The sequence below is a fragment of the Cololabis saira genome, chromosome 14 (genome assembly GCF_033807715.1).
Source record: "Cololabis saira isolate AMF1-May2022 chromosome 14, fColSai1.1, whole genome shotgun sequence".
Taxonomy (NCBI): domain Eukaryota; kingdom Metazoa; phylum Chordata; class Actinopteri; order Beloniformes; family Belonidae; genus Cololabis; species Cololabis saira.
Window position 1 is genome coordinate 585,762 of NC_084600.1, and position 18,702 is coordinate 604,463.

At 43.4% G+C, this 18,702-nt stretch overlaps 1 protein-coding gene across 1 annotated transcript in view; it reads right to left on the minus strand.

Annotated features, from left to right (window-relative positions):
- Positions 1-18,702, minus strand: part of LOC133460186 (FRAS1-related extracellular matrix protein 2-like) — a 122,774-nt gene that overhangs the window by 77,920 nt on the left and 26,152 nt on the right. Inside the window, exon 3 of the mRNA XM_061740755.1 lies at positions 10,755-10,901. Within this exon, the coding sequence (XP_061596739.1) occupies positions 10,755-10,901 (147 nt within the window). The remainder of the gene's footprint in view (positions 1-10,754; positions 10,902-18,702) is intronic.

Genomic DNA, 18,702 nt, shown 5'->3' on the forward strand with positions numbered 1-18,702 from the left:
GGTGTTATTTTCGATCAGGATTTGTCGTTTAAACCATATGTCAATCAGGTTTGTAAAATAGCCTTTTTCCATCTCCGTAATATTGCAAAGATTAGGAAAATCCTCTCGCAGAGTGATGCAGAAAAACTAGTTCATGCGTTTGTATCTTCTAGACTAGATTACTGTAATGTGTTGTTAGCAGGATGTCCAAGTAATTTGCTGAATAGGCTCCAGCTGATCCAAAATGCAGCAGCACGAGTGCTGACAGGAATCAGCAGGAGAGAACACGTCTCTCCAGTGTTAGCGTCGCTCCATTGGTTACCCGTAAAATTCAGAATCCAATTTAAAATTGTATTACTTGCGTATAAAGCCCAAAACGGCTTAGCTCCGCATTATTTGCAAGACCTGATAGTGCCTTATGTTCCTGTCAGAGCTCTCCGTTCTCAGAGTGCAGGTTTACTCGTAGTTCCTAGAGTATCTAAATGTAGATTTGGAGGGCGGGCGTTCTGCTATCAGGCACCACTACTATGGAACTAACTGGGTTAAGGAGGCTGACACCACCTCCACCTTTAAAACTAAACTTAAAACATTTCTGTTCAGTAAAGCCTATAGTTAGTGTTTAGTAAACCTCTAGCTGGTGTTGGTAAATCTCTAGGTAGTGTAAACTTTGGTGTGTCAGAGTCGCTCCTGTAGTTTCTTGTGCTGGCCCCCCCTTCTCCTCCCTTTTCTCTCTTTTGTCCATGTTGCAGCATCCTTTGCCGGACACCGGAACCTGAAGGTGGTCGTGGGTGGCTTGTAGCTTGCATTACGGAGCACAAGTCTTTCCCTGACCCTTTCCCTTCAACCCTTCCCCGACCCTGCACCCCAACCTGGGACTTGCTGATTGGGCCGGAGCTTCGGGAGCTGCATGCTGGCCTGCGGTCCCCACCCCTGGTCATCCCGTTGCTGCTTCCACCTGCCTGCTGTGCTGTTGCCGTCCCTGACCCACCAGTCTAGCCCTCGGCAGGAGGGTCCCCCCTTATGAGCCTGGTCCTGCTCAAGGTTTCTTCCCTCCTAAAGGGGAGTTTTTCCTTGCCACTGTTTGGCTTAAGGTTTTTCTCCCACTAGGGGAGTTTTTACCTGCCATTGTTTATGTAATAACTGCTCGGGGGTCATGTTCTGGGTATGGGTCTCTGGAAAGCGTCTAGAGACAACTCTGTTGTATTAGACGCTATATAAATAAAATTGAATCGAAATTGAATTGGTGCTCTTTTGCTTTTAGGCTTCTGTTTTGTGCTTGACTGCCTGTTTTAGACTTTTATCTTGCGTGAGTTCTTGTTTACCTTCCCCCATTCACCTCTGGTCTGATTGTTTGCACCTGCATCTTGTCAGGTATATATTGTCGTGTTTTCCTTTCTTACTGGGGGATCCTCAATCTACTTGTTTGACTGTCCTGCTCCCTCTATGTTCATGATGCTGTCTTTCTTCTACCTGTACCTGAAGGTTAACTTTATTTTTCTGTTTGTACTATTTATCCCAGAAGCAGTTTTCGATATAAGAAAAATGGGCAAGGGCCCCAGATCGCACTCTGATTCAGGGTGCAGGAACTGAAAGAAAAGAAAAAACTCTACTATTGGCCCTGACCACTTTTACAGACAACCGCTCATTCCCATGTCAAGTTAGAGCAGTGGGCATCACATCAGCTTGCTATGGAGCTAGAACAGTCTCAATAGTCACAAATGCACAGGCCGGTTCACAAAAGCACAGGATTATTTGAAAATGCACAGGACAATTCACACATGCGTAGGACAAGATACACAAATGTATTTCTGATGCACACACAAATTTAATCTGATTTCCGAACGGTTGGTGGTCTGTGGACTTTGCTGCATTTCTGTGTGAATTTTGAGACTCCCCTGACTTGCCTCAATCCACAAATGTCTTTTTTAAAAACGGAATGATCTGCAACCAATCAGATATCTTCCTTGTTTCAGCCAATCATAACAATGCATCCAGCCTGGGGGACAATTTACTCATAAGTCAATCACATTAAGCCATTCAAACCACACTATATGCATGTGAATTTCAGTCAGTTCAACATGGCTTCCAGCAAGGACAGTGGAGCGATGAGTAAAACATCTAGTAATTTAATATGTTTGGCTACTTATTCCCCTTGTTTTCTATGGAAGTGTTTAATCTCAATCGCTTTAATTGTGCAACTACCAATACAAGCCACATATTATTGGAGTGTCAGCTGTCCATGCAGGGGTCTGTCAGCTGGGATGGCACCAGGACTCATGGGATGCCATATTCCTTTGGAGTTTTCCATCACTAACACTGGTCCAGGCACGCACACACACACACACACACACACACACACACACACACACACACACACACACACACACACACACACACACACACACACACACACACACACACACACACACACACACACACACACACACACACACACACACACACACACAAAATCGGTCAAGAATACCAGCTGACCCTCAATGACAGTGACTGTCTGACATATTTGCTTAAGAAAATGTATAAATTCTAATCTTAAAAGTTAGTTGAACATTCCACCACCGTCATTCCAGTTGTTTCTATATAGCATTGGCTCATCACACTGTTTCATGTTCATGATATTCATGTTATTCTGTAGCTAAATATGTCTGGCGGTGATTACATGAAAAGGCCTACTCAGAAACATGAGACGGCATGCTATTGTTGAGCAGACCAAGATTCTGTAGTGTGAAATAATATATTTATTTTAATTCAGGCTACGATAAATATTCATTTTCTTAATCTTCATTCAAACCGTGCACTTATGAAAACGGATGTGTGTGTACACTATGCATGCCTGTTTGGAGATAACCAGGTGCTCACTCCTTAACTGTGTAAGGAGATTAGACTCAGTACACAACCTTTCATGTGTACCCAAGAGATAGACTCAAACCCCTCCCAAGAGGAATCAATTATACTTGCGTGTACACATATACCACGCCAACACATACAGGTGGATGATGCCCAGAAAAACTGCTACAATGTGATGGCGGAACCTGATTAACAGGGATCAGACCAATGATGAGGTAGGAGGGAGAAAAAGCTGCTTACAGCTGCTACTTCATCCTGAGCAAACCAGCTGAAGCATGACAAAGTCAGTGCTAAGAGAGACGTTCAGGGACATCACCGTCATCATCCTTTTAACCTGTGAACCTGCACAGAACACTCAGACATAAGCACAAAAACATGCTGCGTTTTTCTTTTCAACAACAAATAGAGAAGGCACCTTTCAGACCAAAGATTTTACTTATTAGTATTTAAAAAATGTATTTTCTTGTCATTACCAGGTCTAAAATTTGGTTAATTGGAACTCAGATATGTACACGGTGACATTATTCTGTGAATAAAACTAAACCGAAATGCAGAATTGCTGTGTGGAAGACCAGAGCTGCATCCGAAATTCCAATCTTCCACCCTGATGAGTATGCATAAACAGTTTGTGAGATTTTTTTTAGTGCGTCAGAAACATTAGTACGTACACAATAGTATGCGCTATCCATACTCATTCCGGAGAAATGTATTAGTGTGGATTGATGGACACTCGCTAAGCAGAAACTTCCCACAATGCAATGCAGCGGTGTTTGGTTGCTAAGTGCTGCGCAGTAACCAACAAAAATGTGGATAACGTTAGCGGTACCAAGCAAAGCTGCAGCAGCAGCACCACCATCACGCTACAATTCAAATGTGAGTAATTAGGTGTGATTTTGCTTTGGTTTCCATAAGATATTAACCAGATGAGTTCATCATTTATCACATTATTGTGAGGGTAGATGTATTTGCAAAGTTTACGAATGAGCTAGCTCGTATCCAATCGTATCTAATAAATTAAGGGGCGATAGTTTCCTCTGTTAGTGAAATACTATTACGTTAATTTTTTACCATGGTAACAACTCCCCCTCCCAACGGCAGGAAGTGCCGTGTGGCTCTGAGTAGTACGTCCGAATTAATGCATACTACTGATATTTACTCAAAAGAGTGCCGAACTTAAGTATACTTTTTGAGTATATCCTGTTTAGTATGGCATTTCAGACGCACCGTAAGTACATCATGAGTCAAAAGTTGCTAGAACGAATTTTAGCAGCCATACCCTAAAGTTATTATAATTTAGAAAGATTTCTACGTGACTGTTACAACCCAGCTCGTTGGGCTGAAACACAAAAAGGAGTCTGAACAAACAAATCACCAAAAGTCAAGGTTTTATTGTTAAAATGTAACATTAAGAAGCCTGATGAGCCCAGTCCCAAAAACACCATGGATGGGGGGAGCCTCGTGTCACCCATGCCAGGGAAGTTACTGTATATCCACACCGTCGAATGAAGCAAGCAGCAATTACTACCCTGCATCAAACTCCGGCACCGACGCCGCAGAGCCGGCAGGGATGCAGAGGGGTGGAACTGTGACATGAAGGAATTGTGGTCCAAGCTTTACAGTGTGTTGTTTCCGTTTATGGAGGTATGTAGGCCTTTTAACAATAAAACCTTGACTTTTGGTGATAAGGTCAAAGAAAATCAAAATGAAACTGTACTCATTTATGGAGTTGGAATGTACGGAAGAGTATTAGGGCCATGCAGGAGAAAAAATATTTGAGAGGGGAAGATGTTTTTTTATCGTGCACTTTTTTCTCGACATTTCAACTTTTATCTCAAAGTGCCTAATGAAAAAAAAATCTTCCTCTTGTAAAATATTTTTTATTTTTTTCTCCTGCCTGGCCCTAATACTCTTCCATAGAATGCAGTGACATGAATTATATGAATTCACGTTTTTAAATTGGAAAGTGTTTTATGTGTTATATTCAGTTATGAAAATGACAACCGTACAACATTATTTGGGTACTCAAACTTGGTTAAACATGATTAAATGTGAGGCTTCATATTCTCAGTATTATAATTCATTGTCTAAAGACTCAGAGTTGTAACATGTACCAAAGATCTGGGTGGATGAAATGGCCGTACCACAGCTATAAGCATTTTAATTTGTCTTATACTGCTAGCAAAATGGGCAGCTCTCTCCCTCTTGACAAGCTTTCTGCATATCAGTGATTGTTGGTGGTCAGAGTGTTGTCTGACTACTGAGCCAACGCAGTTAACAGAGCAAATTAACACGAACATTTCCTTTATTTTTTTAATGCAACACTTTTTTTGACTTAAGTCTGGCTGGCCTCAGCTTTGTTTAACACAGGCCATCTTATCTTTTCAAATAAATGAGAGCTTCAGTGGAAGAGGGTAACTCTCCTTTTCCCACAAATTGCACTGTGGTCAGGAGTGAACGTACCAGGTCATTTAATCTGAGATGTATGTAGGGACAGCTGGGATAGATCCCAGATAATGGATAGATGGTTGTATTTAGGGGCAAGGCCACTTTCAGAGTTGAATGTGAACAGTAAGAATTGAAAATCAATATGAAATCTAACAGGTAGCCACAGGAGGAAGGTAGGCGCAGGATTGCTGTGATTGTGTGTTTAGTCTGGAGAATGAGTTTAGCTGCGTCTCGAACCAGCTGGAGAAGGTGGCAGAAGCCCGGCCTGTATACCAGACTGCGTTACAAGACTGAAGGCAGGTAAGTAGTGTTCATAGCTGTTTGGGAGTAAGCAAGGGGGTTTCTCCCGTTGTAGGTTTTCCTGTGTTTCTATCATTTCAGACTTGCAGCAGATGACTCTTCTCTTCTGATCACTGTAAATCTGCTTCATTGACATGGAATATTATTAGGCTGTACGGCCTGTTAGGAGATGGCGGATGATTGGTTGGTATTATTAGTGATTTAAACAGCAATTATGTCAGTGGGGGTAATTTAACTGTGACTTTATCTAAAACAGGCCTCCCACTAGAGTTTTAACTATCAGTTATTTTTTGAAAAGCTGTTGTCCCTACCCACTCCTTGAACCGCCACCTTATTGGAGGGTGGAGGGGTTTGTGTGCCCGAGTGATCCTAGGAGCTATGTTGTCGGGGGCATTACGCCCCTGGTAGGGTCTCCCATGGCAAACAGGTCCTAGGTGACGGGCCAGACTAAGAGCGGTTCACAAGCTTTTAATGGTGAAGAAAAATCGAAGGACCGTAACGTCGCCCGGATCGGCGTCACCGGGGCCCCTCCCTGGAGCCAGGCCTGGGGTTGGGGCTGGGGTTGGGGCCGGGCCCATAGGCCCACCACCCGCACCACCCGAAGGACCGTGAGAGGCTGGTGTCATGTGGGCTGGGTAGCAGTCGTGGCGGGGTGCCTCAACGACCCAATCCCTGGACCAAAACCCTCGCAGTGGGGACATGGAATGTCACCTCGCTGGGGGGGAAGGAGCCGGAGCTTGTGCGTGAGGTTGAGAGATACCGGCTAGAGATAGTCGGGCTCACCTCCACACATAGCTTGGGCTCTGGAACCCAGCTCCTTGAAGGGGGCTGGACCCTCCACTACTCTGGAGTTGCCCAGGGTGAGAGGCGGCGGGCTGGTGTGGGCTTATTTATAGGCCCTCAGCTCAGTCGCCATGTGTTGGAGTTCCCCCCGGGGAACGAGAGGGTCGCTTCCCTGCGCCTTCGGGTCGGGAAACGGTCTCTCACTGTTGTTTGTGCCTACGGGCCGAACAGCAGTGCGGAGTACCCGGCCTTCTTGGAGTCCCTGGGAGGAGTACTTGATAGTGCTCCAACTGGGGATTCCATTGTTCTACTGGGGGACTTCAACGCTCACGTGGGCAATGACAGTGATACCTTGAGAGGCGTGATTGGGAGGAACGGCCTCCCCGATCTGAACCCGAGCGGTGTTTTGTTGTTGGACTTCTGTGCTAGTCACGGTTTGTCCATAACGAACACCATGTTCAGGCATAAGGGTGTCCATCAGTGCACGTGGCACCAGGACACCCTAGGCCGGAGGTCATGATCGACTTTGTTGTCGTTTCATCTGACCTTGGCCGCATGTCTTGGACACTCGGGTGAAGAGAGGGGCTGAGCTGTCAACTGATCACCACCTGGTGGTGAGTTGGATGCGCTGGCAGAGGAGGAGGCTGGACAGACCGGGCAGACCCAAATGGATTGTGAGGGTCTGTTGGGAAGGTCTGGCTGAGCCCTCTGTCAGGAACATATTCAACTCTCACCTCCAAGAGAACTTCTCTCAGATCCCGGGGGAGGCGGGGGACATCGAATCCGAGTGGACCATGTTCTCTGCCTCCATTGTCAACGCGGCGGCTCGAAGTTGTGGTCGCAAGGTCTCTGGTGCCTGTTGTGGCGGCAATCCTAGAACCCGGTGGTGGACACCGGAGGTACAGGATGCCATCAGACTGAAGAAGGAGTCCTGCCGGGCTATGTTAGCCTGTGGGACTCCTGACACAGTAGATGGGTACCGGCAGGCCAAGCGAGCCGCGGCTCGTGCGGTCCTGGAGGCAAAACCTCGGGTCTGGGAGGAGTTCGGGGAGGCCATGGAGGAAGACTTTCGGTCATCCTCGAGGAAATTCTGGCGGACCGTTCGGACCCTCAGAAGGGGGAAGCAGTACCCAGTACCGCACCGTTTATGGTGTGGGTGGGGAGCTGTTGACCTTGACTGGGGATATCGTCAGACGGTGGAAGGAATACTTCGAGGATCTCCTCAACCCGACTGACATGCCTTCCACTGAGGAAGCAGAGGGTGGGGACTCTGGGGCGTGCTCATCCATCACCCAAGCCGAGGTCACTGAGGTAGATCGTAAGCTCCTCAGTGGCAGGGCACCAGGGGTGGATGAGATTCGCCCTGAGTACCTCAAGTCTCTGGATGTCGTAGGGCTGTTTTGGTTGAGAAGCTTCTGAGACATTGCATGGAGGAAGGGGACAGTGCCGTTGGAGTGGCAAACCGGGGTGGTGGTCCCTCTTTTTAAAAAGGGGGACCGGAGAGTGTGTTCCAACTATAGGGGGATCACACTTCTCAGCCTCCCCGGGAAAGTCTACGCTAAGGTACTGGAAAGGCGAATACGGCCGATAGTTGAACCTCGGATTCAGGAGGAACAATGGGGTTTTCGTCCCGGTCGCGGAACACTGGACCAGCTCTACACCCTCCGCAGGTGCTCGAGGGTTCATGGGAATTTGCCCAACCAGTCTACATGTGTTTTGTGGATCTGGAGAAGGCATTTGACCGTGTCCCTCGTGCCATTCTGTGGGGGGTGCTGAGTGAGTATGGAGTCCGGGGCCCTCTATTAAGGGCTGTCCGGTCTCTATATGATCGGAGCAGGAGTCTGGTTCGCATTGCCGGCAGTAGATCAGACTTGTTCCCGGTGCATGTTGGACTCCGGCAGGGCTGCCCTTTGTCACCGGTCCTGTACATAATTTTCATGGACAGGATTTCTAGGCGCAGCCAGGGGCCAGAGGGGATCCGGTTTGGGAACCACAGGTTCGTCTCTGCTTTTTGCAGATGACGTTGTCCTGTTGGCTTCATCGGACCGGGATCTTCAGCATGTACTGGGGCGGTTTGAGGCTGAGTGCGACGCGGCAGGGATGAGAATCGGCACCTCCAAAACCGAGGCCATGGTTCTCCACCGGGAAAGGCTGGCGTGCCTTCTCCGGGTGGGTGGAGAAGTCCTGCCTCAGATGGAGGAGTTCAAGTATCTCGGGGTCTTGTTCACGAGTGAGGGAACGATGGAGCGGGAGATTGACAGATGGATCAGTGCAGCGTCCGCAGTTATGCGGTCGATGTACCGGACCCTCGTGGTGAAGAAGGAGCTGAGTCAAAAGGCGAAGCTCTCGATTTACCGGTCAATCTACACACCGACCCTCACCTATGGTCATGAACTTTGGGTAGTGACCGAAAAGACGAGATTGCGGATACAAGCGGCCGAGATGAGTTTCCTCCGCAGGGTGGCTGGACGCTCCCTTAGAGATAGGGTGAGGAGTTTGGTCACCCGGGAGGAGCTCGGAGTCGAGCCGCTGCTCCTTCACATTGAGAGGAGTCAGCTGAGGTGGCTTGGGCATCTGTACCGGATGCCTCCTGGACGCCTCCCTAGGGAGGTGTTCCAGGCATGTCCCTCCTCCCTAGGGAGGTGTTCCGGGCATGTCCCACCGGGAGGAGACCCCGGGGAAGACCCAGGACACGCTGGAGAGACTATGTCTCTCGGCTGGCCTGGGAACGCCTCGGACTCCCCTCGGAAGAGCTGGAGGAAGTGTCTGGGGTGAAGGAAGTCTGGGCATCCCTGTTGAGACTGATGCCCCCGCGACCCGGGAACGGATAAGCGGTGGACGATGGATGGATGGATGGATGTTGTCCCTACCAGCCGGTGAGTGCAACACATTTTTGCAGCTTTTGTATTTATCTCAATTAAGTTGAACTTTAAATGTCAAGGAAAATATTTTGTTAGTTCAACAGCAATTTCTTTAAAAAAAAGGGAAGGGGGAAAAGAAAACAAAAGAAATTGCTTGACTCCGCTGGCAAAAAGTCACATCTGTTCACATGTCACCAATCTGACCTCAGCGCTCGTTCGTCTACTTCTTTGATACACAAATTGTCAAAATCAATAATGTCTGAAGGCTAAACAAAATTACTTCATTTCTGAGGCGAGACCGGGCCTGTGAAAGGGAATGTTGCAATTGTTTTTGGTTTTCTCGTGGTTGTACTTGTATATGACGTATAAAGATAGAGATAGAGATTTTGTGTGTACCAGGACCAAGACAATTTTTTTTTTTATGAATTAGGTTCATGTTATGAGATAACAAAAACAAGTTAAAAAAATTTTTTATTTTGTATCCAAATTTATTTGAAATCAAAAGTACGTTTACATTTTAATTGCATTATTAAAGCCTAGACTTTGATTTTTTTGGAGTGTTCTGGGTTCCTGTGTGTTCAAGTAAATGTCTTCTGTCATGCTGTAATAATTAAGCTTTTATTAAGGCAGTAAGGGCTGCTCTTGTGTTGAAACTGCTATGTCCCCTATGAGGCCTTTAGTTGAAAACAACATCTAAAAAATCCACAAGATGCAGAAAAACACACGGTACATCTGGAAATGTTTGTTAAATCCACTGTCTTTCTATTTCAAAAGAAAAGAGAGGTGGCTTAAATGTGGTACAAAAGATATTCTGGTTGCCTTCATGTTCTTTAATGTAAAGGTAGCGCTTTCAATATTTGATTTTGAATGAACCAAGCAATATTTCATTTAAACACATTTAATTATTTACTCATTTAGCCCAATGGTTACAGTAAGAAATAAATGGTATGATTAGTATTTATAGACCAAAACAAAAATAAAGTTGCATATCATTTTGGTAGCATTTTGAAGCTATTTTCTTTTTTTTCTTCTTCAATAATTCTGACACACAGAGGAATATATAAAAAAAAAAAATGCTAATATTTGGCCAACAACAAATATTGGATAATTTAAAACTATATAAGTATATATATAAAGTATTTGACTAACGGTTGTTATCACATGAATTAAAGTAAATAAATGTTCAGAGGCGGAAGGGATACGGAGGACAATCCCCTCTTTCAAATGCATGTCAGCCATGCTGTCTTTGTTGGGTTGGGTGTGGTCTGTGTGGACTACTGTCCACTCCCATTAATCAAAATCAAAGCCAGAACTTTGACGATAACAGCACAAACAAATTGGAGGACCACCCAGCTTAAACGCCTGTTCAAAAGGTTGTAGCAGTGCATCTGCTGCTGGTGATATTACTGTCTGAAGAAAGCTGGTGTGCCGTTGTTGTTGGCCGAGCCTGCAAGTGTGGTTAAAAATACAAAGCATGTAGCCCCTGAGCAGAAAAGAGAAAAGAAATAAGAAAAGACTCACCAATGAAAGACGTCTCTCCCAGGTACCCTCTCCGTCGGAGTACCACGTCCAAGTACGCGTTGTCCTCGTCTACCACATAGTACTCCTTCTCCATAGAGACCCAGGCCCAGTCCAGACGGTACTGCTGACCTTTAAGCTCGTTGCCTCCTGGAGAACACACAGAAAACACATGGTTCATAACTGTATGACCACAATGGCATGTGTGTATATATGTGTATGTATATATATATATATATATATATATATATATATATATATATATATATATATATATATATATATATATATATATATATATATATATATATATATATATACATATATATACATATACAAATATAGTGTGTTCTGCAAAAACTCAAAATCTTAACAAGAATATTTGTCTCATTACAAAAAACAAGATTCATTACCAGAAAAATTACTTTTCACCTGTTTCAAGTAAATTTTCACTTGAAATAAGTAGAAACAATCTGCCAGTGGGACAAGATTTATCTTCTCATTACAAGCAAAACAATCTTGTTCCACTGGCAGATTTTTCTACTTATTTCAAGTGAAAATCTACTTGAAACAGGTGAAAATTCTTGTTTTTTCCAGTGATGAGTCTTGTTTTAAGTGTACTGAGATTTTTTTTGACTAAAAATGAGACATTTGAACGAAAAAATAAGACAAATATTCTTGTTAAGATTTTGAGTTTTTGCAGTGTATGTAGTTAAACTGAAGTAAATCCAGCATCAAATGGGCATCAACACATAATATACACTGTGCCATTATTTCAAGGTAGACATTAAGAGTTTATTCTAAGTAACAGAAAGTAACAGCTTCTATAAATGCTCCTGATTGGTTGATCAGGGTGCATGACCAGCTCCATAAAAGTGCACACATGTAAAAGGCTATGTAAAAACAAAATAAGAAACAGACAATATAAATATATATACACTATGAAAATGAATGAATGAAAGAATATTGCACATAAATGAGTTAAAGAATATTGCACATGAATGGATGAAAGAATACTGCACAGTATGAGGTAGCTTATGGTGGTGCAGTGGTCAGTGGTCAGTGGTCAGTGCAGGTACGGCAGTGCAGTTGTATTAGTGCAGATGAGTTCAGAAAGTCCACAGCTTTGGGAAAGAAGCTGTCCCTGAGTTTGTTTCTTCTGGTCCGTATGGACCTGAAGCGTCTCCCAGAGGGCAACAGGTCAAAGAAATGCAAACAGGGGTGGGTGTTGTCCTTTAAGATGTTGAAACCTACTAATGGAAACATCCAAGTGTACGATTTACACAACACCGAACGAGAAGGGTATCAGTGAACATCTTAGAGGAACAACTGCTGCTGCCGTTAGTCTGGGAAGGTACTTTTCAAATTATAACTGAAAACCACTCAGAACAGAAGTCAATCTCCCCAGGAACTCACATCCTTGCAAGTTCATGCAAAAGGTGAGATCATGCCATGAGCTACATCACAGGTTGATAACAGTATTATTGGAAAACACTAGACAAGTATGGATTTTTGAAAAGATGGCCATGAGGAAGCCTCTTGTATCTAAAATATAAAATGGTGGCTTAAGTTTGCAACGTTCACTCTGAACAATCATCAAGATATTGTGCGTGACCTCCTTCAGAACCGGGCTCAGATTTAGCTATTTTTAAGGAGGCGAAGAGGTTTGCACTGCTATTATTTAGGGTTCCATTCTATATCAATTTTAAGAGGCCAGGTCCTTGTGTTTCCTGTTTGTATCTCATGAAAAAATAATCATGAATGTCATCAAAACTTTAATAAAACAACAAGGCTAGGGGTGTGTATGATTTTTTACACAGTTCTGTATATTTGAAAATACTACGACAGGTCCTGACCTATTTATTTTTCTGATTTTACTCCCACATGCTGCATTCAATATTCTGTTTAAACTGGAAAGGAAGCTATGAGGGAACATTTTGTGACCTGAGGGGGCAATTACTGCAAAACTAGAATGGAGAAAAAGGGTTTTAATTATTTCCAGTGTGCATGCTGGATGTTCATATGTTGGAGAACATATACAGAATCGTAAAACAGAAACCACATGATCTTATACGGTTATGTCTCAGCCAATCCCTTAAGATCCCCTGTGTTCAATCTCAAATGACTTCTGCTGAATTGTTCCTCTTTAGAAACTACGGGTTTCAAGCATGCAAGCCACTCCCCTGCTATTAAGGAAGCTTTTACAGACAACATGGTTGTGTAAGTGTAAGGTTAATGGAACAACTCAATACCTGAGTAACAAGCAGGCAGCACAGAGGCGGCTTTGTGTGTCTTATTTCACCGAATCCTCCTTAGGGTAGAGGAGGATGCATTACCGCATGGAAATCATGAGAAAATGGTTTTGTGAAAGTAGAATATAGGAAGTGAAGGAGATCTTGTTTTTTCTTCTGCTTTTGGAGGTGAACAATGCTAAACTCTGCATGTCATTCTTTTAAGTGGTCTGATTGTATAAAGTGGTGCCAGATAAAATTGCATATGTTAGAAACCTTATGTAGATATGTAATGTTTCTGTGCTGAGGACTGTGCCACTGCTACTTGTTTTGTCCAAGAGCATCTTAAAGGCTTGAAACAGTGTGTCAAGAATAACTGGATCATTTTTATCACCCCCATGAGAGCAGATTTTATTTGATTTCACTGGTACTATTATGTTGTAACTCGTTGATTTAACCTTTGACTGGGTTTTATGATTAATTCCGCAACAGCAGCGGCAGGTGACCCCCTGATTTCTGTTCTTAGTTCATGTAAACAGTTAAACTAAGTTGTATTGTATCCACGTTTACACATAGCCAGGTATTTACAACAACGGATATTTCCCCTCTACGTTTTGAAAAATACCATGAACTTTCCATGAACCCGCATAAATAGCTGTTCAGGTGCTATGAGCAGCCAAACCTACAGGGGGCAGTGTAACGAGAAGCATAAAGTCATGCTAGCCAATCAGAATCCTGGAAAAAAACATCAACAAATGACCGAGTAACTTCCAGTTACTTCCAAGATGAACGAGAGTCTTTCATTTGGAATGACAGAGAAGTGGAGTTACTTTTAAATGTGACTTTAGAATATAAAACAGGTCAAATACAAGAAAATATTATCGGTGGCCAAACAAATTGTAAACACAGGTCGCACACATGACGCTGGTGACGTTTCTGTCTCATAATGTGTTGTTCTGAAGCCTAAATGTCCGTTTCCCTCCGTTTACAAGCAAACGTGAAAACTGAGTTTTTGAAAATCTCCACTTTGGCCGGAGTTTTCAGAAATGATCGTTTTTGGTGACTTTGAGCTTCGTTTTCGTGTAAACGAACGGCCAAAACGCATGAAAACACCAGCGTTTTTGCTACGTGTAAACGGGGCCTCCTGTCCAGGTGAATGTAGAGCCCTAGTCGGCTCTGCTTATTCTAGACGTCTTTCTGATGCTTAAGGAGGAGGATTCACCTCCCATCGCTGTTTTCCCTCCACAAGTGCTGTGAAACTTTAGTTGTCTGTGAAACTGGGCTCTATATGTCAAGGTTGACATTCCCCCCAGCTTTCAGTTTCTGTTTTGCCCCGCCTGTGTCCCATCTGCCCTGATTGTGTCTGCACCTGTGTCTCGTCGTGTCTCGTTATCCCCTGTGTATATCTGGTCTTGTCTTTCCCTTGTTCCCTGTCGGACCGTACTGTTTTGTTCCTCATGTTTCCTGCCACGTTCCTCCTCCTCCAAGCTTTTTGACCCCTTTAGTTTGTTTTGATCCTGCCATGCAGTGCTTTGTTTTTCCCTTTTGTTAAATAAATCCTATTTTTCGCTGACTCCTGCCTCCTGCTCTCCTGCGTTTGGGTCCACACCTTACCCCAAGACGTGACACTATAAAGCTCAAAGGAGGACAAACCCGCAAACTAGAACTATACTACTCTTGGACCAGAATACCTTGATGTCTAGTAATGTACATTTTCAGGACTTAAACAAACAAAACTGGAAGGACATTCATTTTAATTTACTTGAATATTGCTGTACTGTTTTATCTACTTGTCCTTTCCAAATAAAAACAATTATATAAAAGAAACAGTGTGTCATAGTGGTGGGGAAAAACATCGATATTGCAATATATTGTTGCGCTCTCTGTCGCAATAAATAATCGATAAACTGAAGGCAAATATCGATATGGATATGGATAATGGATTTACGCGGTTGTCACTGCACTATTGTTCATGCACTTCAATTAGTCCAGCTGTACAGAGTTTACATTTACAAGACTAGCAGGCAGTGAGGTACTATGCAGAATTAAGATGCTTACTGACTTTTCAGTATTAGAAACAAAACAGTGCACTGTCCTGGTTTATATAAAACATGTTATTGATGTTCATGCACTTTAATCTTTTTTTTATTTACATTTACAAGCCTAGCAGGCAGTGAGGCTCTATACAAATGCACTTTCTTTGTACATTATAGGAAGTTTTGGCATTGAATAAATGCATAACTACAGACGTTTTCCTTTTATGGGTATTTTTTTTTTCCAGTCACATATATCGTGATATATCGTTGATGAAATTTCTTACAATATATGGAATATCGTAGATATTGTGTATCGTGATATTATCATTATCGTGGGCCACATATCGCCACAGTATTGAATCCTGAGTTACCGTATCATCCCACCGCTAGTGTGTCAGTAGAATGCACTTCATCCCTGTGATAAAGTACAGTAGATACCATAAACAATGGGAGGCCTTTGTCTATCGTATCGGTACTCGGTATCGGCAAGCACACAAACTAAAATACTTGTCCTCATACGCGGTGTGAAAAAAATGGTATCGGTACATCCCTACTTCAGGCCAAGTTCAAACTTTGCTTAGCAGGAGCAAATAAGCAACTGTTCACATGCATGTATTGTAGAATCCCCGGCAGCCTGCAACTTTGCCTTTAATAGCGGCTCCATGACAGTGAACGCAGCAGAAACTCTCTGAAAGTTCAGTTTGTGTGTGTATTTGTGTTTGTGTGTACTTGCTCACTCGGGGGGAGTAACAGAGCACAGACAATAGGGATCTGAGACAGAGGGCTTTCAGAGTGTTCCATTCCTGCAGTCGTTTAAACGGATGAAAGACCTCTCACATGTGCTGACCGTACAAAAAAGAAGCTTTGAAATTATCTTCAATAGAGCTAAATTCACTTTGCACCCTCTTTCAAAGGCTTTCTTGACAAAAACTCAGCACACAGGTTTGTTTTTTTTTCTTAAAAAAAATAGGGATCATAGTTTGTGTAGAATGAATTTCAAGAAGAGGGGAGCTCAGGGAAAATTGGGAGGAAAAACTTTGATGCTGGAGTACTGCATTTCTGAGGCTGGCTTGTGATGGAGGATCTACGTTCCACAGTAATCTCTGAGAGATGTCCTGTCAGAAGGGATTACTTTCCAGCCAGAAAGCCTTCGTATCAAAAGGCGCGTAACCTTACGGCACAGCAGAGTGAAAAAGTTTATTTCAATGATGAAGATGTGAAATGTATACAAACCTGGCTTTCAAAAGGAAGCATTTTGTTTCTATTTCTCTGAAATAGGGTCTTAAAGATCTCACCTTCAGCTGCAGTAGCAAGCTGCATTTGTCAGTAACAAAGCTAAATGAGGTTGAACGAAAATAAAAGTGTTAAAGGAATTTAACATATGAAAAAAACTCATCTGAATGAATTGCTGCTATACTGCTGGATGAATTTGCAATCACATGATAAAATGTAAAACATAAATTAATTTCATTTTATTTTATTTTCCTAGACAAAAGGCCAATGTTCATACACTTTCAAAGTGTCTTCATGCTGGCCTTGAGGGAGGCATCTTGGGACCTCATAAAAAAGATAAAAAAAACTACAAAACAATACGGATCAATGTTTAGTCTAATTTGAAAAAATAAGTGAAAGAAAAGCAACATCAATGTCCTATTAAAGAAAGTGTTCTTGTTGTTTTTTTCTAAACAGGCTCCAAAACTGCAGTAATTCTTGCTTTTTTCTTTGAACTTCTAACTCTAAACTCTCATAGATCTTCAGTCCTTAAAAAGGACCCTTCTTGTAATATTATTCACTTCAACGAGCCTCAGAACTACAAAGTGCCACTACATTCACAGAGGTTGTATCCTTGAACGTGATGATATTGAAGAGCTGTAACTGTCACGCCTCAGGCTCGGTGATAGGTTATGAAGTGATAAGAGGTGGGAGCGCAACAATGCTGCAGGTGCCGCTGGAGCCGGCCCTGCAGGGCCTGGAGGCCTGCACAGATCCCCTACAACCGTTCAACTCTCGCTCTGCAGGACTGAGTGATGTGAAAAACATCCTGCCTTGTTTGGATACTTAAAAAATCCATCTTCTGTCGATGACAGTAATCAGTGGGAGCAGCAGCACCAGAGCTACGGAGTCACCGTGCAAACAGATAAAGAATGCAGGACACTGCCAGGCTCTAGAGAGGATCGTGGGTTTATCCCTCAGGATGAAATATATGCTACACCTTCCTCTTTATTTAATCCTTACATTCATATATATATATATATATATATATATATATATATATATATATATATATATATATATATATATATATATATATATATATATATATATATGTATATTAGGAGTGTAACGGTATATGTATTTGTATTGAACCGTTCGGTATAGCGTGTTCGGTTCGGAACGGAGGCCTACCGAACGAGTTTCCACACGGACATATTAAGTAGAGGACCGCACGTTGTGGAGCAGAGCGCTGCTGCAGCTGCACATGCAGTTGCGCTCACACCGAGAAAGTATTAAGATTAAGGAAAAAAGTACTAACTAATGAAGAACTAAAGAGCTAAGCACATAATTGTGTCAAGTCCAGTGTTTCCCCTACCATCGAGATCCCCCGCCAGGCCTAAAAAAACCAAAACAATGATCATTTACGTTTATGAGCGCCTCTGCAGCGCTGTTCTGCAACTTGAGTCAACCTGCTTCGTTGCCTAGTAAAGCCTGAATTATGGTTCGGCGTTAAATCGACGTAGAGCCTACGCCGTAGCCTACGCCGTAGCCTACGCCGTAGGGTACGCAGCGACGCGCACCGTACGGCCGCTCGCCGCGTACCGTACGCCGTAGGATCTGCGTTGTAACGCGGACCATAAATCAGCCTTAACGATGCGAGAGCGCGGGCATATTATTATACATTATGGGATGTATAGAGTTTGTATCCAGCTAACTATGGCGCCGGCCAAAAAAAGAAAAAATATTGCGGGCGACAGACAACATGATATAAAGAAATGTTTCTGCAAGTCCGTGTGTTTGTGTTTGCATGTGACGCTGCAGGGAATCATGAAGGAAAACACAGCCCGACGACACACCAGGCGTCTGCGGGGTCCTAGCGCCGGCACACGTACAGCCAATGTTATTTTGTGTGTGTGTAATAAACAACTAGCACGTTTATATTTTGCATTTTGTTTTCTTACTGTACCGAAAATGAACCGAACTGTGACCTCCAAACCGAGGTACGTACCGAACCGAGATTTTTGTGTACCGTTACACCCCTAATATATATATATATATATATATATATATATATATATATATATATATATATATATTGGGGGCGTATGACCGGGCCCTTTGCAGCCTGGAACCTCTCGTCTCATGACTGCTGAGTCCCTATTATCATCGCTACAGCCGAGAGAAAGAGGAGGAAATAAGCTAGGCGGCCGGACTACTATATCAACAATTTATCACAAATTCACATTTTCTTGCTGCCAGTGTGTGTCTGTGATTGTTCTAACTGTAGTAAACCTGCTCCCTGACCAGGATGCAGCTGCCGGGCCCGGACCCGGGGATGTATCTCTGCTAACAACGTCAGGTTCATCTCCCACAGCAGGAGGATTAGGGCCAACAAAATATGCGTCTAGCTTGGGCAATTTGGCTTTTTCTTGCCCCCTTTTTTCTTTTTCTTTGCGTTTTATCACTCCA